Raw genomic sequence first — 26193 nt, forward strand, 5'->3', positions numbered from 1 at the left:
GGTGCAATAGTTCAAAAAACAATACATAAAATTGGGATGTAAACCCTTCATATCTGGGACCCTTATTCTGTTTACAAATTGTAATAGTTTACAAAACTACTTATATTTGTATGGGTTATTCTTAGGTTCCTTTATGCAACTTTGCCAGCTTAAGGAGTTGTATCCCATCAAGTAAGGACTCCAGACAAGGAGCAAGCATCCCCCAAGTACAATTTGGCATAAAAGCTGTGAAATTCAACCAGTTTATTCTAATTTTTAATAAGCTTATCAACAGTATGAGCCAGGATTTCTCTAACACAGTGTCGCTCCGGTTGGGGATGCTTCCCATGTGTGTGTCCTCTGCACTTGGTGCCACTTCTCGATCAAATATGCCCTAAGGCACACAACACATGCCGCCAGGTCCACCTCCTCACAGTATCCATCAAGGTCGCAGGCCAGTAGACTGTGTATGCAATGCAGCACCCAGGGGAACCCCATGCATGGGCATCAGTGCACCAAAGAAGATTGCCAGATGAATACCGAGGTTGCGTTCCAGAGGACCTGGATGCCAACAGCCCACCGCAGAGGGCCTCACCCGTGCTGAAGAGGTAGCCCCCTCCACTGCCCAAGTAGTTCCATGCAGCCGTAGGGGCGATCTCTAAGGAACCATCCTCAGGGGCCCGCTGGAACCTGCAGCCACTGTCATCTGTGTCAGGCAGAGCCCCATCTTCCAGTTCAAGCGCCCTGTGCGCCTGCAGGAGTCACTTCTCCTCCCCAGTAGCATAGACTCAAATGCTGCTCCGTCCAGGCCAAGCACACGCTAGTTCCTCTCGGACAACCTCGCAGGACACGCCACTCCAGGACCACCATCGGTGGGAGACTGTCAATGGAGAAGCCTAAAGCAGACATTCAAAAGGCAGCTGTCATCACACCTTCTCCCCATGGCTCCTCAGCTTTTGTCTATAACGAGAAAACACGGTTCCTGTGGAATAGTATATGTATACATCTGGATATACTGATGCGCAATCGTATTGAAAGGGTTATATTGATGTCAGCAAAAGAGGAATCAAAAACACAGAAGGTTGAATGCATATGTATGTATAATTCACAAAGTATACAGATATTATACAAAAGAGAAAAAAGTAATAGTGCAAAGTGTCCCAAGTGTTACATGAACCTAACAGTTGAGTGACAAAGTGTGGCAATATATACAAGGTTTCAATGATTTCTTCCAAGGAAAACAACCATTTCGGAAATAATCACAATTTTTCAGCAACTTTAGACAATAATAAGTGCTGTATCAGTGGTTCGCTTTCATCAATACTGTCAACGGCGTTTCGGCATCAATATAACCCTTTTATTGCGATTGCGCATCAGTATATCCAGACGTATACATATTCTATTCCACAGGAACCGTTGTTTTCTTGTTATAACCAATTACCCTCGTTCCATAGTGAGTAGGGTTCCCTTGTTCTCCCTTTTCGTCCTCAGCTTTTGTCGGCACGCATCCTAGGGTCCAGAGGAGGTCGCCACCCACACCACCCTCAGGGCTCCGCCAGGCCCGGGGGGCACAAACTACCCATTCTCGAAATTGATGTTGAGACCTCCGGGGACATAGATGGGAGCAGATTTACTCTGGTCATGCCGGGAGCATTGGCAGAGATGGACTTACTACTCCAACATATTGGCCACGCCCCATGGTTTTAGTGTATTTTAGTTAAGCATTAATAAGTGTTTTGAGTATAAACTGAATTTTTTTGATTTTATGTTTGGATTTCTGTAGTGTGGTTAATACTTGCTTAAGTCCTTTTTTTGTTTAACTCAATGCAATTATGGATGGTCTGAATACGATTCTGATAAGACATGGTTGCCGCATTTTTGTCACTGGAACTATATAAAGAACTATTTTTTTACTGTGCAGAACAAAGATTTAGAAATGATTTCTGTAATTCTCTGTTTTAGTTGTCTAGAAATCCAGAGGTACGATTGTTGCAAAGAAAGCGAGAGATTCGACCATCGTCAGAAGGTGTGAATAATGCGCTGAAGCACCAGCAGAGCAGCCCTGCGGGTCTATGGCGCGAGAAAACCTCAACTCATCTCGGGCCAAAATGTGTGAAAACGGTGGCAAAGCCTCAGGCTAGCAACTGTTAGTAGCGAGTGTGAATGGTAACCACAACAATCAAGAGTAATTAAAAACACTCCATAAACAAAGAAAATCTGCATCATTATGAACACTTTAATTTATGTTGAGATCTGTTGAGGAATGTTAATTCAGTTCTCTGGCTCAAAAACACCCTAGTCTTCGGCCTAGTTCTAATAAACTAAAACAGGCAACACGAAGACCAGTCACCGCACTGGTGTAATCCCACTGTACGCATGCTGTCTGTTTGCCACTAATGGGAGAAGAAGAATGTGTCCTCACCGGTAGCATGATTTCATGTATTAGATGCTGTTTATTGTTTATTGCACTTGTGGAAGTAGTGATTTGTTCCAGAGCGCTTGTGCAGCAGAGATTTGAAGGGAAGGAAAGAAGTAACATCAAACTCAGAGTGAATTGAGAGTCTATGGCTCACAGAACGGGCAGGTGTTAAGTCATTTACAGTAATTTCAAGTTGCAGTTTAGCTTGTTAATTTCTTTAAGTGCAGACACACGCCAGGATTTAGCTCAGCTTCTAGGTGCCAATCATGGTTAACACACTAACACAGGTGACAGGTATGCCGCAAGGCGCAGAGGATAAGATAGAGGTTAGTGAGAGCATGAGCCATCTCTCAAACTGTGTGTAGATTAATTGGGGTGGATGGTATTTATTTGAGCAACGCTTTCTAAAACCCTGGTTGCTTTTTAGGACCTTGTAGTCAGGGCAGATGAGTCTGGCTTTCTTCCTTTACTTAACGGGTAGGGAGTGAAATTGCACCACTGTTAGAGAGATGTGTTCAGATCCTTTTAGGCTCAAAATAAGGCAAGCATCAATATTCTAAGCTTGTCTTCTTCAGTGTCTTGTCTGGGAGACCCTGAAGACTCCCCAGCAGCATTTGATGCTTGAGTGTACCACTGCTGTGACAAAGGTGATGTGGTGTAAACAAAGACAGTAGAAAATACCCAAATAAATCAGCTATCACTAAGGCAGGGTTGCATAAGGCAGCAAGGGATGGTGAGAAAGCAAGATAGAGAGAGACATCAATGTCCATCGCCATACAAGCTCATGATGACAGAATCCACCCAATGTATTGGTGCATGATTCCCTAAGTGCAGACTCCTGTTCCTTTTAATGGATCCTTCTTAGCATCTCCCAATGGCTCCTTTCTCCAGGCAGCATCTCATACATCCTTGTAGCTATTGCTGCTTGCATCCACAGCATATCCCTACTTGCACCCTTCTGATCTGTAGGCAAAGAATACCACTAATAATCAGTTCAAGTCTCCAAAGTGCAGAAAGATAATCTCAAATGTATATGGTTAGTGTAGAGTCCACGGTTACTAACAAACAATAACCAGTATTTAACTCACGTATTTAAACGGTCAGATTTTTAATTGTTTCCTAAAGACCAGGTATTCTGATATAATTCTCATTTTAATTGGAAGAGAGTGCCAAGCCTTTATCGCCAGGAAGGTAAAAGATCTGCCGCATGGTACATGTTCCGGATCTCTGGAATTTAAAAAAAGAAGGCGAAATAGGCTCCTAAGGTTCTTTTGGGAGAGCACCAAGAGGACTAATGGTGGATGAACATCGTATCAGAGTAGTGCATGGCTTTAAAGCAAAGACACAAAATAAAAATAATAGGTTTGGTATGTCTGGGAAGTGTGAACAGGAACTGTGCTGCCGCATTCTGGACCAAGTGCAGCTGCTGAATGGAATAGGCCAGTAATCCTGAGTAGAAAGCATTGGCATAATCCAATCAAGACCCTATTTTAGCCTGTAAAAATAGCATTAAATGCACTGACAACCACTTTCAACATATATCGCTGGTTTTGTTATAGCTTACCACCTATTCTAACTGACCCTAAAGTTGTATGTCCATGAATGACTAAATACACCAAATATCAGTACATAACTATTCTAAATGTTTCGCAATAATGGCCTATCTATATAAAATAATTGTCCCTTGATAGGTCTGGCTTGAAAGCGCAAATGTCTGTAGGATATATTTTTAGCAATTCTTTAAAATATGTATTGAGTGGCCTTCAGCATGGCTCCAGGAGTATTACTCTCTCAACTCATGCTATCAGCAAGCTCCTATCATTTCACCTTCCAGGAAGTGCTCCCATTAGAGTGCACAAGGAATTACTGAAAATCTGAAAAATAAACTCAACTATGCTGTTTGTCACATTCAGTTCTTTTTCTCTAGATGCATTCTATGAAATGAAATGAAGTAAACCGATAGAAGCGCACGAATACCCAAAGGTGTGAAGGCGCTAAAGACAGTGCTAGACCAGATGATAGGAACAGACTCTCGCAAGATGACATTTAAGGGTCTGCATTTTATAAAGTGAAGAGCGAAGTTTTAAGGGCTTTTCTTAAAGCCCTGTGGCTTCTCAGACTCATAACATAATGGGTGAGGGAATTCAATAATTTGGTAGTGGCCAGCAAGATGAATCGCTTTTTGAACTTTGGGGACCACCACAAGAATCTGAGTCACCGATCGAAGAAGTCTGGTTGGTTCATACCAGTGAAACAGCGCTCTGACTGCCCTAGGCCCAGAGTTATGTAAGATCTTGCGTGCCATGCACAAGGCCTTAAACATGATGCATTTTTTCATTGGAAGCCAGTGAAGCTTAATTACTTCTGACAAGATTGATTGAAGTTTGGGAATATCCAAAATCAATCTCGCTGCTGTATTCTGAACAGTTTGCAGCTTGGTCAAAGATGACCTTTTGATATTCAGATAAAGTGTGTTGTAATAGTCAAGTCGTGAGGAAATCAGAGCCAGAACCACTACTTGCAAGCTGATATTGGGATATAAGGGAAAACTTTCCGGAGGATCCTGATGATCTTAAAACATGTGGAAACTGTACAGTTAACCTGCAGATCAAAAGCAAGATGTTGGTCCACAATACCACCCATATCTTTTGCTGAATTGGTTGGCACAGGCATATCTGGCCACCAGCTATTATTCCATATGAACGGTTGGCTTCCAAAAATAATGACTTCTGTTTTGTTTGCATTTCATTTTAGACAATTAGTTCTCATCCAATTGATAACTGCTTTTATGCAGTTGTTAAAATTGAAGGATATAGAATGTCTGTCATCTGTGACGGACACAATTATTTGTGTGTCATTTGTGTATGAGAGTGTCTGTAACCCAAAAGATTGAATCAGTTTAGCGACCGGGGATACAAATAGATTAAACAGTGTTGGGGTCAGGGAAGATCCCTGAGGCACCCCACATGGCAGAGCAAAAGAGGCAGACTTAAATTGGTTGTGGGTCACAATTTGAGAACTCTCTGTAAGGAAAGATTTTAAGAGTTTCAGGGCTGAGTCTTTTATACCTAGTTGTAATAGTCCATCTGTCAGAAGGGTCAGGGTGTTGAATCAAAAGCTGTGAGAAGATCCAATGGGATCAGTGCCGCAGCCTGACCCACATCAACTAATGTTCTAATGCTGTCTACAGCTGAGACCAAGACAGTTTCCATGCCATGGCGGCTCCTGTATTCAAATTGAGAAGTTTCCAGCAGTTCCTGTTCCTCAATATAGGACATGAGTTGGACATTTAGATGGTTTTCTAACATTTTTGGCAGTATAGGGACCAAAGATATGAGACACTAGTTTTTTAAGTCATCGGGGTCTAGGTTAGGTTTTTATCAACAAACTGCAGCTTCTTTCCATAAGTGTGGAGAGTATGCTGTGATGATGGCCCTGTTCGTGATTGAGGTCAAGGGGGTGGCAATTGTGCTGGCTACTAGTTGGATAACTTTGGGAGGTCATGACTCAAACGGGGACCCAGACTTTATGTTAAGAAGATGGGACTCTGTGGTTAGATGCAGGCTCCCTCTGCCCAGGATAACCCTTCTGTCTACTCAACTGCCTACCCATGTGAAATGCTCATGCACTCCACTTTGTTTTCCCCCTCCAAGTTGAAATTCCCTAAATTTACTAGTGTCTAATAGATGCAATGTGAACCTGACTCAGCAAACTATATGAGACTAAAAGCTTTAGGATAATAGAGGCTCACTATTAGAATATAATCCTCGTTACTTGCATTTAATTACATTGCAATTTATATGCCTATTGAACTGAATTATTGTGTAATGCAACATTGATTAATTGAAAAACCTAATACAAATATTTGAAATGAGGTAGATGGGACTAGTGATCCTGGCAACACTACATCAATCCACAGACCTGCCAACCCAGTCCCTTCAGGCACCTGACATAACAGCCAACACCGCGCATGCGACCCTCACTCATAGACCACATTTCCGCAACCGATCATGCGCCACAAGCTAAACGATACTACTTTGATGCACTTGCGCATTATAACCTTATGGCAATGGCAGTGCTAAGGGGCACCCTCGGAGGCATAAATACAGCATTCTACATACTCCAACCTACGTGAGCATTCCAACCCTACTCCAAGTTCAACACCCCATATACACAGTTATTGCCACATGAACAGCTTAACCAATCTATCTGCATCGAATTGACTATTAAACATAACCTGCTCCGCAACATGTGCAAATACACAAGATGTGTTGGTTGTGGAAAATACTGTACTATAAGCAACCGTATGTTAAAATATTGTGTCGAAAACAGCTATTGAAACCTCACTGTTGTATTAAATGTATATTGAAGTCCAGTGACGCACATCATCTAATGTCGCTACACACTGCAAAAAAGATGAAACAACTGCTCATGTACTTGTTTACTAAATGCCAATAAAAACAGATTTAAATAAATAAATAAATGAAGTAGATGGGACTCTTTGTTCTTCTGTAATGAGAGGTGTGGCACAGCGGTCAGAGTGGCTGACTCTGGAGCACGGAGGTCACGGCTTGAACCCCAGCTCTGGCTGCAGCTCAGCTCAGCATCATATGACTCTGGGCAATAGCTCACTTAATCTCTCCGACAGCCACCAGTGCCTTGAAACCTTTAAGGATGATATGTTTACGCTTTACATATATGGATTATAATTTGTATTACGGAAGAGAGGACGACTTCATGCTCTTTATTCCCATCTCTGCAAGATTTAGATTTCTACACAAAAAGCTATTTTTTTGATACTTTTTTCCCAGCAATGTCTAAGCCAGTTTGGATTCAAAACAACATTTGTGCATACAATGGATGCACACAGCATGTGTGCAGTGGGATAGATGGGGGTTGGGTTCGCTCTGGGAGGCACTCTCCCCAGCCCCGAGAACAAGTCAGTTGTCAGCCGCAATTGGAAGAAGTCATCAGTCAGCCGCCACCTCCCCCCCTGCTCTTACCTGCACAGGGTGGCAAACCTAGGGGCCACCCGAGTGGCAGTACGTCTAGCTACGCCACTGCATGTGTGAATGCCTGTGTTTACATTTGTTGGTACATGAAAGCCATACCTATTGGTTTTGGCAGCACTTATCTTAAAAGATTTTACCTGTATATGGAGGGTGGGGTGTTCTGGGTACAGCCTGTTCTTCTGCACAATGTAGCCTTTTTAAACATTTTACAATATTACATTCTTCCTACCTGAAGATCCCATCTGGGGCACCGACAGGAAGTGGCTGCCAATTTCCTTTCCATGTCTATGCTCTTCGGTACAAGAACAGCATAGCCACCGGTTACAGTTGGTGCACAGAGTATAAGCCGGTTTCTTTTCTTTGCACTCAAAGCAGCTCTGCAAAAGAAAGCACAATTAATATTATGCAAATTTCTTATTAATCGTGGAATGATCATGGAAGATCATGTATGCTAAACATTTGGCAATCCGTGTTTCACAAACAGTACAGTGGGCACAAAATACCTCTCCAAGATGATGATTATTAGAAGGCACCTCCTGATGAGAGGCAATGTTTGGGAGTCAGGCTTCTAAATATCTCTGTGCCATTGGGGCAACAATATTACCACGTCTTGTGACATACACCTCTGATGGAGCAACAGAGAAAGGCAGTCTGAGGTTTAGCCATTTTACTGCCTTCCTGATTTAGAGAGGGCAATAAAATGTCGAGTTTTCACTAACCATCACCACCGGGGGCAGTGAAAACTTGTAAAGATTGGCCTACGCCATGGAAATAAATCTAGCTTTGGGATTTTGTTTTTGAAATTAAATAAAAGGGAATATTTTACCATACAGCTCCATCATGTTGACGTGGCTCATCAAACTTTCAATGCATTGACAGGTGCTGCAGCAGCAGCCAGTTCCTGCATGTGCAAGAGATGTGGCAATCTATAGAGTCAACAGCTGGGTACTCCCTTCAGGTGATGGAGTAATCATGAAGGTGTGCGTACCGGATAAAGATGAGACCAGGTTGGTCCTGCTGGAAAAGTTACCTGTTCAAAGTCCAGATTGAATAGTCTAGTTCCTTGATGATCTTCTCTGTGGTGCGAGGAGTTGCGGATGGCCTTCGCTGTAGCACAAACATCCTATCAGGTGTCCTGGACTGTTGTTCCTGAAGCTTCACGTTGGCAGTCACCGTGGACTGTCGATTCTGTAGAGTGAAGTGCAGATCTCGCGTTGCCAGTCGTCGCTGGCAGTCACGGTGGCGCAAAGAGTCATGTTCACCGGAGCTTTGCTTTGGCGGCCTGCATGGGCAGTGAGATCTTGGTGGGATTGAGCCTGTTCGCAATCACAAAGAGCCCAAAACTTCAGGAGAAGCATAGCTCATGCCAGCCAAGGCCCCACGACCTTGTGAGGTGCCTCTTTAGGATCAAGAACTCACTCCAGCAGGGACCAGCAGGGCTCAGACAGGTACAGTTTCAGGTCCAGTGCAGCAGGTAAGCTGGGCAGTTGCAGGGAGGTCTCTGGAGCTTGTTATGTCCCTATAGCTCAGGCCAGGAAGTCAGTCAGCAGACCCTTGGAGTAACTCAGCCTGGGATGGAGGGAGCAGGTCCAGTCTTCCTTCTCAGCAAGCAGGGTAGGCCTAAAGCAGCAAGGCAGCAGGGCAGCAGGGCATCAGGGCGTCCTCTTTCTGTATTATCCACAGGTCCAGGAGAGTACTAAAGAGTGGGACTGAGGGTCCTTTTTTATACCTGGTGCTCTCTTTGAAGTAGAATACGTTTTTGGAGTTTTCCCTCTTTAGATGTGTCTGAATTTCCTGCCTTTCTGCCCTGGTCCCAGTCTGTCTGGGGGCATAATAGGCTAGTGTGAAGTACTTTGTGAGTGTGCTATGCCAGTGGCATTGAAGTGCAAGTGTAGTAGATAACAGATCTGCACCCGTCAAGCCCGGATGTCCCATCCTGCCAACCCGAGACCCTCTATTGTGATACTGTCTGCGAGTAATACACAATGGCCAACTACACCTAGTCATGTGACCAAGGAACAGACTGCAGGCGCCAAATGGTTATGCCACTTAAATGCCAACTTTCTAAAAGTTACATTTTTCAGAATTGTGACTTCAAATCCAACTTTAAAGAGGGATTTAAATTACAATTCCTCAGACAGCAAAAAATGAACAAACCTGCTCCCTATCAAACGTAATCACCTATTAAATGTAATATGGTGACCCAATGTTATTGTATTGGAGAGGGAGGCCTTACAATAGTGAGAAACAAATGTAAGAGTTTTTCACTACCAGGACAGGTAAAACTTAAAAGTACATTTCCAACTTTTCAAATACAATGCACTCTGCCCTATGGGCATTTTAGGGCTGGGTGACACATTTACTAAAAATAAAGGTCTAGGCCTGGCATAAGGTTTAGTTTACCAGGTCAAAATGGCACTTTAAACCTGCACACACAGGCTGCAATGGCAGGCCTGAGGCATGTTTTAAAGTGCTACTTAAGTGAGTGGTTGTCAGTTCCACCGTCAGAGTGACCGCCTGGCCCGTGGGTGTGCCAAGAAATGGATTTGCAGGGGCATAGAGTGTAATGTGTTTAGTAAAATATAATCTGCAGTGAAAACAACAATATGCCACGCGCAGTAGTATGGGGCGAGGCTGGGGAGTTGTGGTGCATGGAACAGGCAGAACATAGTTGGTTGCCAAGCCACAGGTGCTCCATTAATAATGAGAGGTGGGTCTGATAGGGTAGGAACGAATGAGAATAAGCAGGATATCGCCCAATTCACGTGTAAGCCCGACAGGTATGCAAACTTGTAAAAGATGTGGGGTATCACGTTACGAAAAGAGTGGGTATCTCTGACATCTGCATACAGTGAAATGGCATGTGTCCCATCACTGCTTGTGTTTGCATAGCAAGGGCCAATGGCTCTATTGCAAGTGACAAAAGTAGTGGGGATAGGGGACAGTCCTGTCTAGTACCTCTGCTATCCGTACTAGTTCAGAGATGAAGTTCCCTGTCTTGACCCTCGATGGCAGCCGTTTGTAAAGGAGTTTTACCAAATGAAGAGTACCAGGGCCCGATACCATAGCGTGGGAGGACCTCAAATAGAAAGGCCCATTTAAGGGCGTCAAATGCCTTTTCAAAATCTAGTACTAGGCTTCCCGAACGTGGCCAGGTGGGTAGGGCATAGTGTAGGAGACTAAAGAAACGTTGTAGGTTGAAGGAGGTGGTGCAGGCCGGGACAAACCCATTTTGATCTGCATGTATCAGGGAAGGCACCAAAGGTGCCAATCTCTCCAGCAAGATTTTAGCCAAAATCTTGTAATCTGTGTTTATTAACGCAATAAGTACGTGGCAATGTCGGTGGGAGCCCAGCACCGTCGGGTCCCTTTCGGGTTTTGGGAGGGAGATAAGCATGGTCTCGGAAAGGAATTCGGAAAGGTGGGAGGACATAAGTGCCTCTTCATACCTATGATGTAAGCGAGGAACCAAGAGTTCCACATAGGTCAGATTGGCCTTATAAAATTAGTCCAACAGACCATCCGGTCCTGGCAATTTCCCAGTATCAAGCGCCCAGATGGCTTCTCTAACTTCGGCTGGGGTGATGGGGCTATCTAGATCCGATCACTGTTCCAGGTCCAGGAAGCGAGATGTGAAATTTCACAGGCCAGAAAGAAGATATCTCCAACTATAAAGAGATAGTGGAAGCACCATAGGTACCTTCCAATAGTCGGCCTCTGGTATGGCAGAGGACACACATTCGTATATGTGTCAAGCGCACATCCCGTCAGTGCTAATGTAACTATCAACAGTAGGTCATGCAGCTGCTAAAAAACAAACTAGCATACATATTTAAGGCAGAGTGTAAGCACGTATTAACAGAGAAAGCATTCAATGTTCTGATGTACACATGCATTAGCGAAAGGCACGACTGATCCATAAACAGTGGGTTAGTCATATGTCATTTGATGTCTGAGGGGTAATGGCAGGTGGAGTTATCAAATTAGTCTCAGACAGACACACAACAGAGGAAACGTCGTTATCTGAGGACCATGCAGACTCATCTTCTTGATCAGTGCTCATTGCAGAGTCACAGATCCACACTGCTTCCTGGTTATCTTGTCACCTTTCCGATATAATTTGCTTCAGGTTGGGGGCAGCTGTGGGAATGGGGAAGAGGTGCTTTTGACGCTGGCAATGTTGTCGTCCTGGGTTCTTAGTGGTGCGGAGTTCCTGGTCCACTCCCGTGACAATGGCGGGACGGGTGCCAGATCAGAAGCCTCTAGCCAGTCCCGGGCATCCTGTAGCGTCTGAAAAAATCATGTCTTACCTTCAGCCACCACACAGAGCCTGGCAAGGAGTATTTCAGGTCCAGTTCCCGAAGGTGCCGCTTCACAGCTAGGAAGGAGCTACAATGTTGCTGCATTACTACAGGGCAGTCTAGGAAGGACATTACTCTTGTGTTCTCCACTCTGATGCCCAGAAATTTCCGAGTCTCTTGCAATATTGACTCTCTGCCCCTGTAATATAATAGTCTGAATATGAGTGGTTTGGACCAGCACCAGGAGCAGGTTTATGAGCAGGAATACTGTGTGCTCTCTCAATGGTGAAATATCATGAGAGAGATGACACCGGCAATAGTTCCCTGAGCCATCGCTTGATGTACAAAACAGCGTCTTGGCCCTCCGCTCCCTTAGGAAGACCAATAAGGTGAACATTGTTTCGCCTAGACCGACCTTCTGCATTCTCCACCCTTGACTCCAGAGTCCGGATCCTGGTGCTGTGTTCCTGTAGTTACAGCTCCATTTGACGAGTGATCGCTTGGATCTCTTAAAAGGACTGCTCCGTAGCATTCACACGGTCAACATGTTTGCAGTGATCAGTGTGTAGTAGCGTGAGATCAGCTACTACGATATGCTGGACTTTTCTATGGCTGCTAATACCATATCAAATCAGTCTCCAGTGGGAGGGCGATGTTCAATGAGGTCCAATGGGGTGCCTTTGACTGAAAAAGAGCGTGGTGAGGATCTGGAGTTGATTTTCCGCAGTCGGCTCATTTCAGGCACCTTCGACATCAGAGGGATTGGTACGACAAAGGTGATCAGAGACTGGCAAGGGCCGGCTTGCAGGAGTGGGAGCCTACGTCTCAACACCGTATCACGATCACCCGAAGAGTCATCACTGAGGATCAGTAGCAGACGATGTCCCTTATCCGCATTGGCATAGACACAGGTCAGTGAATCCCCCCTTATAGCTCACACAGACGCTACACAGAGGGGGTCGATGACGTAAGACTGTGATCAAGAGGCCGCCAAAGGTGGGCTCGGTCTCAATGTGATTTGGTAGTGGCCAGTCCCAGGTACAGTCAAGGCTTCACATTCAGGGCATGGTCCCTTTGCTGAGATCGGCTACGGGGTCAGCAACTGAGTGTCTCTAGTCCAAAAGGGAGTTCAGTCCGCTGCCAGGGCACCCAGGCTAACCTGAATGGCCAGGTGCTTCCTGCTGGACTAACACATGACATGTGTCAACCAGGCAGTGCTGCAGCCAGGCGGTATTGGAAGGAATTGAGGGTGTGATCCCCACCCTATGAGCAGATAGTCAGGGAGTGTCCCTAGTACTGGTCGAATTATGCCTCAATGTGCTGTGAGTGAGCTGCAGTGAGCCGAGGAGGGCAGCAGGGTCACCACGGAAAACCACTCAGGCCACACCCTCAGTGCGCTCGGAGCATCTACAGCGTACATGGTTGGCCGAGCGGTCTTACCGTCCACGGCCTATGCTTCCATGTAAGGGGCACCAGGCACCCCCTTTTCTGCCCAGTGCCCTTCTGGTCTATAGGTGCCATGCAGCACATTAGGCCAGTGCAGCACTTGCCCAGCCCGAGTCCAGATAACCACCATCCCCACACACTTTTCCTGCTAGGCTGCGATTCCGTTATGGCGATCCACGGGTGGCTTCGGTTTCAGAGCAGCCTGGCAGGGGAAGCGTCAACATGACAAGACCAATCAGATTCATAGATGCTGCTCAGGGGGCCAGATAATTGCCGGTAAGAGGGATGAATAGCGGAGCCACGTTAGGACGCGTCTGCCATCTTGGCCTCCCAATCCACGTCCCAACTGCTAATTATTCCATAAGGGTAACTTTGTACAATATGCTTAAATGATGTGGGTTTGATTTTAGATATATCAACAATACAATTGAATATTTTATGTATTGACTGTGTTAGTTATCAAATAGCACTCTAAGAAACTTACCTCATGGCTTAACCTATCAAATGGATCTGGGTAAGGGCACATGGTCATATTTACTTAACCTCCTCAATCTAGAATAAGCAGAGTTATTCTTGAGATTATGGATGGGTTTATTTGCCACTCCATACATGAGAGGGATTCAGATAGAGCGTCTATGGCGGGAAAATATATACCAGTGTAACAATCATGCTGTTGCTACTCTGTTGCGTATTGCCCTTGTGTATCTGATATTGTCACTCTTAAGAGCTTACATGATTGTAATAAAAGACTACTTAGAGGATATTAAAATGTTGTATTTTATAAGTCTTGTGGTAATACAATTACATCTATAAAGTGATGTACATCGATTTGTTATTGTGTATAGTGAATTTTGTAAATTTGACTAAGCTATACAATAACTTTATTTCGACAGACAGAGAACAAAGGATTTACAGAAAAAAATGTTATTTGTTTTTCTACATTGTAAATGTATTATAAAGGAAAATGCACAATGCAAACAAAAGTAGCAGCAGCAAAAAAATACAGGCTTTCTAATACCAATGTAGTGACACCTATTAGTCGAAAGTGCCTCTCTGGCTTGTGAGATAGAGCAGCATCACGAATCACGTCTGTCTTTCAACCTATAAGCTGTAAAATATATTCTTCATAAACTACTATGGAATACATTATTTAAAGTATTTCCATAAAGTTATTTAATTCTTCGTACACAATGCCCAATAACTGCAAATTAGTATGCTATGTTACAAAATGTGCAGACATTCGGAATTGTTCTGGGAAGGGCCAGAACCTACCCATACAGGACTTTCCCATTTAGTTGCAGGACCAAATTCTAAAGTGAAATGAGGGACTAACTGACCTCTTTTCCTTTATCACCATGTCACTTTCCCTAAGAGAAGCCAAAGGCAATTGCCTCCAAAACCAATGTGCTTAATTTATACTAAACACAGTTGCCTCCAGAGTCCATAATTCAAACTGAGTAATGTCTTCAATGTAAATTGTTCGAAACATGATTTTTGCACATAATTCATGATCAATGTCTCCTTATTGCCCAGTTGCTCTCAATTGCTTGCTAAACTTTGTGTTGTTGGGACTGTACTTAATGTAAATAGTATGATAAAATCTAGTTCATTACAAAAAAACTTCCCCAGACCCGGAATTAGTAAAAAAAAGACTTTTGAAGAAATAAAATGTTGCTTTCTTTCCTGCTGTATATAAGATGTGGTCTGCGGAAAAGATTATTAAATTGTATGGGTTTGAAATTCGGAGTATTGCCTACTTTCTGGAAGCAATGAAGTCCACCTAAATAATACAATCGACGGTATGTGCATGTCAAGTATGCGTGACACATTAGTTGTATTCTCTGTTTCACCGAGGCTCACAAAGCATTAACTTGCACAGTTATTTTCAACTTTATTCTTTTCTGCAGCTGCACTTTTTAATGTATATGAGAAAGAATTGTATCACAGCCTGAAAATACTGCAGAATTCATATTGAAAGACCTAGCCACAAAATCAATAAATGTTTAATTGTAAAATAGAAGCATTTAGGGCACACTTACCCTAGCCATGGCAGAGTTTACTTTTGCAAAGTCCTTGTGAAAAAAGTTTTCAACAACATCCCTCGTGATGCAGGTTTGTTTGCACACAGGACAGGATATAAGACCTGGGGGGAAATATATGTCAACACAATAGATCAGGAAATGAAGCAACCACAAGTGAGTTTTGAATGTTTGTGGATTTCCTTAGTTTATTAAAAACTAAGCTGAGACATGATATTCAGCGGCGTAGCTTAGTCAGTAAGATTGCGGTTGGGGGGGTGGTACAGATTTTCCAACAATCGCTGCTAAATACATTATATGACAAGCAGGGTGTATGAGAATGGCTTAAGGGGAAGTGGAAAGGGAGAGGAATATAGATTAGTAGAGGAACTATGTAAGAGAAAACACAATATTTTCTAAAATAAATATTTTTGAAGATTTTCAAAACAGAGAAAGAGTGTGTGTATGTTTTTGTTTGTGTGATTAAAATTATGACAGGCACCTCACATACCCGATGTATATCACCTGTACACAATAATTTACCAGAAAATACATTTATTGGGGGGTGTGACACCCCAAGCACCCCCGCTGAAGCTACGCCCCTGATGATATTGGAAAAAGCACATAAATACAAATAGCACATTTTACATAGCTGGATCCAATGTATGGAATCAATGAACACCAGAAGCCTTACTTGAAACTCATTACCCATCTCATAATTGCTATTTTCTTTTTAACAGTGTTTCAATCAAGTAATGGGCTCCTCTTCAGGATAAAGATGTGCACTACTACACTGCCCCCCCGGGATTTTGTGGATTTGGGTGGCAAATTTTGCGGCCCAGAAAAGCAGAATTTGGGACCCAAAACCTCAATATTCGCATTATTTTTGTGGTGGGCAAAAAATGTGCCTGTCACAAAAATACTGCAGACTTGTACCCTGTCACTGGTGGAGACTGTGCAATGTCACAGTCTGTAACGTTGCAGGGTTTCCAGCAGCACAGCACCTGGAATCGGAGGGTTTCTGGGGGAGCCGAGGGAGAGAAGTGCAGTGGAAGGTGGGGGACAGGAGAGCCTTTCAAATGGCCTGCAGGGGGCACACAAAGGTGTGAGGCGGCCTGCAGGCTAATTGCTCAAAAGGGAGCAAGCTGCATTTCAAAGGCAGGCGACAGAGGAATGTATCAACTCTGCTGCCTGCCTGTTGCTCTCCCTCCCTTTACTAATTCAGTGGCAGCACAGAGCCAGTGAAAAGAGGGTGTACGTCAGGTTTTTTTTAAACATATTTTGTGGGCACTTTTGAAAAAAACGTGGCATTTTTACAAAAGTGATGATTTTGCGATTTTTTTTGCAAATCACGAAATCTTGGTGGGTCTGGCTACACAGGGTCACAGGGTTCGGATTTAAATATACTCGACAGAAGACCATTTTTTTGCGTAATGAAAAATCCCTCCTCCACTAACACACTTTTCACAATAACCTATTTAGATTTCACCTGCACAGCGCTTGCACTGTGCTTGTGAAATCTATTGTATTAAATATACCTTAAAAGGGGCTTACAACCGGCCCCTTGCTTTCCTGGCTTTTCATTGGTTCCCGTGTCTGCCACCTACCTTTCCTCCATTTCTATTGGCTATTGCATACTGTTTCCTGTTGTTCCTGTGTCGTTCCTTGTGTGCTTCTCTTATCAGTTTCCCTGCTGGCAAAGTAATGTTTTCAGCGACTTTTGTGGAACGATTTTTTAAAGGTTATGCATGCACAGCACTTGTTCTATTTTGCTTTCTGTTCAGGAACTTTTTTTTAAATTACATCTCTTCACAATTGCAACTGCATGCCTTTATCTTGTGGTATTTTTGTAATGTCCTAATGTCTCTTTGTGCATTAATGCCCTCTGCCTCTCATCTGCCGCCTGGCTGTAATGCCTTGCAGTGCGCATGGCCCCTCACTGTTTGTCCCTCTGTCTCTGTCCATATTTGGGGGCACTGTGGGGCGATCATCGCATGTCCACTGGAGGTGGTGAAGACCAGCCTGCAGGCCTCGTAGCACAGCCTGCGGCCTCTCTGCTTCCATGATTTCACCTCCAAACAGTGGCTGGTGGCAACTTCACCACAACCTGGGTCTACACCTTGGAGTTCTCCAGCTCCTGAGGCAAGTGGTGGGAATGGCAGCTGGGTCCCAGGCCAGCCAGCCTGTTACTGATCCCCGACACCCAGGACCAGCACCAACCCCTGTTTCTTCCATCACAGGAGCTGGTGCCACTGCGTTCCGTGTCCCCCTAACAGCATGCTGGCAGCAGCCAGGCCTACTCCACCAAGGACTCCAGTCTGGCGTCGCCCACCATGTCGGAGGCAGATCTTCCAGTGGATGAAGGAGTCTCGTCAGAATCCCAAACCGAAAATCAGCAGCTCCAGTTCAGGTAACGGCAGCTTATCTCTTCATGAAAAAACTTACACTCTTCTGTCGGCCACTTGTAAGACTTCTCACTAGTGCTCGACGCATGTTTGCTTCCACTCACATGCAGGCTGTGTGAGGTGTGTAACTGTTAGCTGAAGTTTAAAGGTGAGTGTAAGACATATGGATGCATGTCTCTTTGTGATGTGCTTGCATCTCCGTATTTTGAGGGTGTAGGTTATCTGGCCCTCGTAAATGCAGCGCCAGGTTACAGCTTTTGCATATTGTTGCTCACCAAAGAAGTTCCGTACAGGATCTAAAATATGTCAGAACGTTTTATGTGAGGATTAATTTATGCACATCTGTGCATTTCTGTGCAACAGCATAAGTGACAAGCTAATTGCTTGTGGTAAAATTTGCTGTTGGAAACTTTCATGGATACACATTTTAAGTTGTGGCTGTGACTAGTAATAAATATATTATTTCTAGCGGGAGGATTTTCTTGGCATTCTTTTACATTCATCTTTGATAGTTGCATGAATCCTAGGTGTTATTGATAGCTCTATTATGCTATCAGCGCTGCTGTATATTATCCACCTCTCCACTGCAATAGCGGCACAGTATTTTTTCTCACAAACAGATCTTGCAAAATGGTGCCACTAAGGTTTCTAACACTGTTACAGTTACATCCAATTCAAATGTGGTCAAAGATTCCTCACATTCTGTATATTAATGTATGCCACCATCCCTGAATCATATCCAATGCCTGCACTTCTCAGTACAGGTACGATATTTTAATGGCCGAATACAGACACTTCTCAGTAGCAAACAGTATTCTGGGATAGTGAGTACCTAAACTTCTACATTTATATCAAAAGCACTGCAATTGTTTTTGTGCCATTCCCATGAGAAATCTATCAATAGAGGAGTGTACTTTCTGTTAATCCACTGTCATTCACCAAAGTCATTCCAGCGTGCAACAAATGCCCAGTGGGGATTTCTGCACATGGGTAAATCTGATCAGCAATTAAAACATGTGCATTAATGACATGTGGAGCAGAAATCTCACGGTAAACTCTCCTTGCCAAAGTACCATTAACCTCATTTTCCGCTCAAGACGTAGGATCTTTTCCACCGTGTTATGACCAAGAGGACATCTACATAAACATGAGCATATCAAATGCAAATAAATATTTAAGTCAATAATGAGAGTGGCGAGTAGTTTAAAGGGATTTATTTTCCAATCAAAATTTAAGTTTCTCTGACTCATTATTCATCAGTCAGATATCAATCACGTTACAGAATTGATCATAGAAAAATAGGATCAATGCAGAGCATTTCATAAATTTCATACAGCGCTTTCCATAAAGGAAGGAATCCCTATTCTAAGGAAAAATTAGGCATAAATGATGTCAGTCAGAACGCATCAGATCTCTCTCTCTCTCTGTCTCTCCCCCCCCCTCTCTCTCTCTCTCTTTCCCCTGCCCCCCCCCAGATGCTGCCCACAGCACCTCCTCTCTCTGCATAACTCAAAATCCTTCTAAAAAGAACCAAAAAAGCCCCCAACTCTCAACTAGGAACACGTATTTAGTTCAGCAAAAATGTTTCAAAACATGTGACATTAGTCTTCATTCTCCATCCAAATGAAGTGTAGAAAAACATCGACACCCTCGGCTGACTGCTCACGTCATCAATCAGGCGAGTTCGTGTTACAAATTTGAATTTTGCTCTAAATCATTTAATCTCCTAACTTCCTGCTATAGAAACAATTTATTTTTCAACTAAAAAGAAAACTTTTATTCCAACAAGAAATTATTATTTTAGGCCGGAGACAGTAAATACATGTTACAATAATAAGAAGACAAATGTGAGCTTTCCAGTTACTCTAGCTATGAAATGAATGAGGCTTTGTTTAAAACAACTAAATACTGACCAAAAAGCAAGTTACAGTCTGTAAATTAGAAGAAGCTTCTTTCTTTCACAGACAAAAAGGGAGGCAAACATTCAAGTCTCATTGGTGTAGCTTCTCAAAGCAAAATGAGCTGTATTACTACTTTTCTCTACACTTTAAAATGCATGTTAATTCAGTACAAATATATGCTACTTTGATAGTTCAAAACACATTTTGCAAATTAAATCTACATTCTATAGTGAGGTCAAATCTAAACTAAACACATTTAAATCAACCATGAATTAATTGTGCATGGTATTACATTATTCACTAAACTGAAAGCATTTGACCAGGCCTCATGTTTCCATTTTTCCAGCACCAAATGTCTGCGTGCCTCTTTTTAAATGCAGTTTTATGTTTGAAGCTCAAGGCAGCTTTGGTCATTAGAAATGCTTAAATCTATAGGAGATATCTACACGCTCACACATCTAAAACTGCTACTTTTCTGTATTAGAAGACACTGTCAGAGCAATCTCTGCTTTGCAATTTGCGTGCACACATTAACTGACCTGATTTAGACATCTACAATTTTAATATGCAGTGAGCTGTAACCACATAAGCATTTAAATGACCCGCAGGTTTAAGTACGGCTGTTCTCTTCATTGCTGATGTCACTTTCACTTTGTAAGATTCTAGGCTCTCATTACTCGAACGAGAGGATGCTCCAGTGTACGAGTGAAGCTTTACACTGCATGGCAGCCGTCTTAGTGTCAGGCAAAGCACCTTACAGTTTTTAGGTTTCTTCTGCGCAGCGCTTGCGGCCTATCTGCTTCCGCGAGTTTCACTTCCAAACAGTGACTGGCAGCAACTTCACTCCAGCCCGAATCTACACCACCGGGGTCCACCAGCTCCTGAGGTAACGGCTGAGGATGGCAGTACTGTCTCTCATTTTACGTGTATTTATAGACGCAGATATCACATCTATTCTCAGGCTACACAGCTGTTACAAACTCCAGCTTCAGGAAGCAGAGTGATGCCCCAGGGTATACAGCACCTCACTCCCCCATTTCAGCAGAGCTATCCCCCAAGTTGCACAGAGCAAACATGCACAGTTCTCGGATAACTCTACTTTGGGTTTCACAAGCTTAACAGGCTCAGCGGTTATACAGCAGAGCTATCTCTCAGGTTACACAGGCCCCCGGCAGTAAACTATTCGAGTACAGGGAGTTTACATACTGGGATCTGGGCAGGACTATTTTACAGGTTCAAAGGACTTTACAGGCTCAGGACACAGATGGCACAGGCATAGACCAGGCACTGTGCAACATGGTGGGAGGGTGACCCGATGGCACCAAATGGGACATAAAGACCTAAGACACTCCCTCTCTGGTTATCTGTGCAAAAGTTTGACGATGTACCAGTGTGCTGACCGCCTCAGGGGCTCACCTGCCGCACAGCTGCCAGCTGGCTTCATGTCACATGCGTCATCACTTGCCGTTCACCATTAGTGGCATCGGAGCATCCTGGAATTATAGGCCATAGTTGTATGGATACATGTGACACTTCCAATTCCAGAACACACGTGCGCTTTGACTAAAAACCCCCGGGAAAAAAAAAGATCTGTCTAAAGGAGCTACAGACAACGCATTCTTTCTCTCCATGAGTTTCATATAGGGTACCCTAAGATCTCCAATGATTGCTCAGGGAATGGGCTCTCCAGTCACGTGGTTACAGTTGAGGCCTTCTAAACGCTTGGAGGGGCTATTTACCTACAAATGCTTCTGTGAATCATGCACGCCTTTCAATGTATTCTACCTCATTCAGATCCCATCTTTCCCTCAACCTACGCTCAGACACTACTCACCTTGCACACTCACCCACCATTTACTCTGCACAGTTACCCTAACACTGCACTGGCAGTCAAATGCTGCTCACACAGTGCTGACTCTGCACGCACACACCACTGGAATACCACTCACCCTCCACCCACACCTCTCACCTTGAACACAAACCACTCATCCTGCACCCATACTATTGACATACCGCTCACCCTATACTCGCGTACCTCTTACTTTGTACAGGGTAACTTCTCTCACTCTGTACACTCACACAATTCTCATTCTGCATTGAACACACATCAATCATTGAGGCACTTTCACCCTGCACTCAGACACTTATCAACCTTTCATTCATGCACCACTCACCCTGCACAGAGAGCACTCACAGTATTCTCTCTGCAGTCATACTCTGCTCCCACACCTCTTAATTTAGTAATAATCCCTGCAGTCCTCGTAGCCAGCCTCACAGAAGTTGAAAGTAAGCTGGGTGTGCTGGAACAGACAGCAGTAGATGGGGTGACACACGCAGAGGAGCTACATGAAGCACGTATGCGGTACGCGGAATTGCTTGAAGAGCTCAGAGTAGTGGATTACCGCCTGTACACAAAAAAACAACATTCTGAGGCGTATAGGGAAGGCCCACTCCTTGCCAGGATTATTAGAAATGCACCGACGATGACCCCCATATTAGAAGTCAATACACAGGAAGGAAACACGATCCACACACAACTAGAAATTTATAAGGCCTTCAAGTCCTATTATGAGACACTATACGCGGCTCCACCTGAATCGAATGACAATGAATATGAGGTATTTTTTGAGGGGCTACAACTGCCACAATTATTGGCAGATCAAAAAGAAGAGCTAGATAAACCAATAATGGACGCAGAAATTAACGCAGCAATTAAGGCTCTACCCAGAAATAAAACACCGGGGATGGATGGTTTGCCAGTAGAATTTTATGCAAAATATGAGCCATTACTAGTCCCACACCTCAAACAGCTATACTGTGCATCATTGGAATCCGGTTCACTGCCCGACTCTATTCTACAGGCGTTGGTGGTTTCTCTCCTTAAACCAGGTCGGGACAGTACAGAATTGTCGGGTTACAGACCCCTCTCATTACTGAATACGGACTACAAGATATTAAGTAAATTATTGGCTGACCGGATTCAACAGCTTATATCAAAATTGATACATGCTGATCAATGTGGGTTTGTACCAGGCAGGAGCACTGCCCTCAACATCCGTAAACTACATCAACTGATGACACGACCACATCCAAACAAGCTGTATATCGCTGGATCTGAGACAGGCTTTTGATTCACTACAGTGGAGCTACATGCTTTACACTCTACCGGAATTTGGTATTCCAGATACTTACACCAAATGGGTGACTTTATTATATACTAACGCCACGGCACAAAAACGTACAGGCACGCATATATCTGAGCAATATGTAGTGAACAGGGGTACAAGACAGGGGTGCCCACTATCACCCTCAATATTTATTCACACATTGGAACCACTTCTCGCTAAAATACGTACTCAAGCGGGGCAGCATGGCATACATGTGAGGGCGGAATCGCATATTATATCATCTTATGCGGATGATATTATCCTCTATTTTGGAAATTTGGGAATGATCACTCATCAATATCAGACATGTTTTATAGGTTCCAACACTTGTCGGTTCTCGCTATTAATGACTCCAAGTCCAATGCATACTCATTCACAGACCGCACACAACTCGCCCCCCTACAATTTGGGCAGTGGACATTCCAGATGGCGCCAGTTACTTTTAAATATCTCGGGATCCACATATACAGGGAGAAGGAGGACATAGTACATGGCAACATAACGTGGGCAATTAACACACTTAGAAGAACACAGATAAAATTCTGGACATCCCTACCCCTATCAGTGGTGGGCAGGGTCGCTATCTCCAAGATGATGATGCTCCCCAGGCTGCTATATTATTTCACGAATTTGCCGATAGTGCTACCTATGCAGGTTTTTCAAACGCTTGATACGCTTCTGATAGAATTGATCTGGGGAAACGGGAGACGGAGAATTGGATTGGCAAAGCGTCAATTAGATACTAGACATGGCGGGCTGGGCGCCCCAGATTTTAGAACATATTACTATGCAGGACCACTACAGGTTTTGGCCTACTGGATTGCGGGGCGTAATTTATATGAGATAGATATGTCACGACGTACTTGGGAAAGAGGTGCGCTACTTACCCTTTTGCTGACACATAGCAAAATATCCAAAACTGCGCCTCCATTATTATAGTGGCGTTACAATACTGGAAACCGGTGCTGCAATACACTAAGGGCCAGACTCCCTATTCCCCTAATATACCACTTCTGGGTCTGCCTTTGCATCTAGAAACAGTAACACAAAGACATATACATACATGGTTGGAAGCGGGAGTGGACTCAATAGGGATGCTGTTTGCAGATGGTGTGCTAATGAATCATGACACCTTTGTAAGGGAGCAAGGGGTACCGGACACCCAGTTTCTTTCATATGCCAAAATAGTGAGATACATATGCTCTACGTGGACACCAGAAGGTGCAGAACCCCAAACACACAAATTAGTACGTATGCAATATTTAATGGGGAACGGATCCCATTTGACTAAATGGTTGTCACATGGAATCAGAGCACACACGGCAATCCCACTGCAATCACTCAGAGATACATGGAATACAGATATAGGAAGGCAATTAACTGATAAGGAATGGGGTATCATATTTGAACACCCGAGGAAAGTATCACGCAATCCGAAATTTAAATTTATCAAGCTGATGATATTACACTGTGCATACTTGACCCCGCACAGATTAAGTAAGATATTCCCAGACACAACTGATGCATGTCCAAGATGTTAGGAAACCGCAGCAGGATTATTACATATGATATGGACCTGTCCCAGACTGAGACCCTATTGGTCAACAATAACTACCATGCTAAATACAGTGGCCCCAGAACGAAAGGAGATTACGCTAGAACGATACATTCTAGGACTTAGTCCTCAGCCAAAAAGTGAAAATCCCACATATAGATTTGTTAATTTGGCACTGATACTAGCAAAGCGGACAATAACCATGAGATGGAAGGCGAGGACAGCACCAGCAGCGTAAGACTGGTTTAATGAGATGGGTAGATGAGGCAGAGCGACAAGCATAGAGTTACAAAGAGAGGAAAATAGAGGTCTGCGAAAAAAACCTATCTCAATGGAGTGGAATGTGATGTTAGAAGAGCTTATAGCAAATGAGATACCTATAGTTTAAAGTATTGGAAGAATCCAGTGCGAGGCATGGCAATGTATTGGGCAGGTTGCACAACACCAGAGGTTGTGGAAGACATGTAAAGCAGTCAACTCTACCTGTAGACAAAGTGATGGTTGTAAAATAACCAGATAAAGGGAGGACACACAAATAAGGAGTTATGATAATTTTCTCATAGTTTGTCTGAGTGCGCAGGGTGAAGGGAGGGGGGAGTTATGTTTATTGTAATGTTTGATATTAAAACAGAATGGATCAATGTACCATACAGTGAAGTTGCACCAAGATAGCTGTAGTCCAGAAATGAACATGGACATCAGCCAACAGGTCACAAATGTAATGTGGGAAGGTATAACCCTGCACTATTGTATACAAGTTATTGTAATAGGTACTGCAAACCAATAGCTAATGGTAAATAATCAAACTTGGACCTGTATGTATATATACCTGTATGACAGCAACTGTATAGAACAGAAAATTAATCAAATTTGTTATAAAAAAAAAAACTTAGTATGAATCCCTGGCAAAACCTAATGCATTTAACAATGCTTGCTTGCTCATCCCCATAACGGTACATAGGAAAAGGCTCACAAGACGCTATTGTCCCTCTATGTCCACCAATGCCTACTCCCTCTGCTCTCCTTAATACTAACCAGTGGCATCTTCTCCGATAGGAAGTTCCTGTTGCCCAGTTATACATGGTATTTACTGGATTCAGTAATTGGACATGCACTGAACGGCTAGGAAGACAGCCCCAATGACTTTCCGTTGCCTCTTGATACTGGCTACTAATGTCTCATTGTGCCTATCGGTATTTTCATTGAATCATGGAATTCCCATTGGTCTTTCCAGTGGACAGCATGCATCTAATGTTTATAAATCGGTACACTGAAACTGGATGGAGTAGAAACCATTTTTACTTCGTTATCTGTCATTTCAACTAGGTTTGTGATAAAATGTAAGTTTCTCTGCCTACCATCAGAGATTAGTAACAATGTAAAGAGTAAAAGTGATGTAAAATGGAACTTACACATTTTAAAAACATTGGACAGAAAACGTTGTTTTTTACCCATCTTTTACAGTATTTTGACCCTTTAAATTAAACATTTAATTCTGACATTTGTGTATGATCTTGAAAGGCCAACTCAGCCTTTCATCAAATTTCAACAAATTAATATAATTAAATCGGATAATTGTTAACACAGGTTACTTGTAGAGCTTAGAAACTGCAAAACCGTGGTATTAAGTGTTGTATAAAAAACTATTATCATGTATGGCACTGCTATTTACGACCACTACTGAGGGACCATGGCTCACAAGAGGTGAACCGCCTTCTGTCCCCTCACAGAGTTCATTCTGGCTGCATTGGGATTGGACACAAGGCATGGACAAAGAAAGGCCTCTGCACATAACAGCTACACACAGACTTTGGTCATACACTGTGGGCTCTGGAGACATAATAATTGGGTGTGTAATATGGTCAAAGGCCAAGTACTCTTGCCTATACGCACTGTGCATGGCCGAGGGTTGTGTACTGCAGCTTCATGTAGTATCAGGAGATCACTCTCATTGCAAATTGTACATAAAAATCAAAGTGTGTTTCATACC

The 26193-nt window shown here is 43.5% G+C and overlaps 1 protein-coding gene across 3 annotated transcripts in view; it reads right to left on the reverse strand.

Annotated features, from left to right (window-relative positions):
- TRIM66 (tripartite motif containing 66) overlaps positions 1 to 26193 on the reverse strand; it is a 743368-nt gene that overhangs the window by 292029 nt on the left and 425146 nt on the right. For all 3 annotated transcript variants that reach the window (XM_085648127.1, XM_085648126.1, XM_085648128.1), the window contains exons 2-3: positions 15197 to 15300; positions 7640 to 7787 (exon numbers count right to left, since the gene is read on the reverse strand). In XM_085648127.1, the coding sequence (XP_085504253.1) occupies positions 7640 to 7787; positions 15197 to 15300 (252 nt within the window). The remainder of the gene's footprint in view (positions 1 to 7639; positions 7788 to 15196; positions 15301 to 26193) is intronic.

The sequence above is a fragment of the Triturus cristatus genome, chromosome 3_2, assembly GCF_964204655.1.
Source record: "Triturus cristatus chromosome 3_2, aTriCri1.1, whole genome shotgun sequence".
Lineage (NCBI taxonomy): Eukaryota > Metazoa > Chordata > Amphibia > Caudata > Salamandridae > Triturus > Triturus cristatus.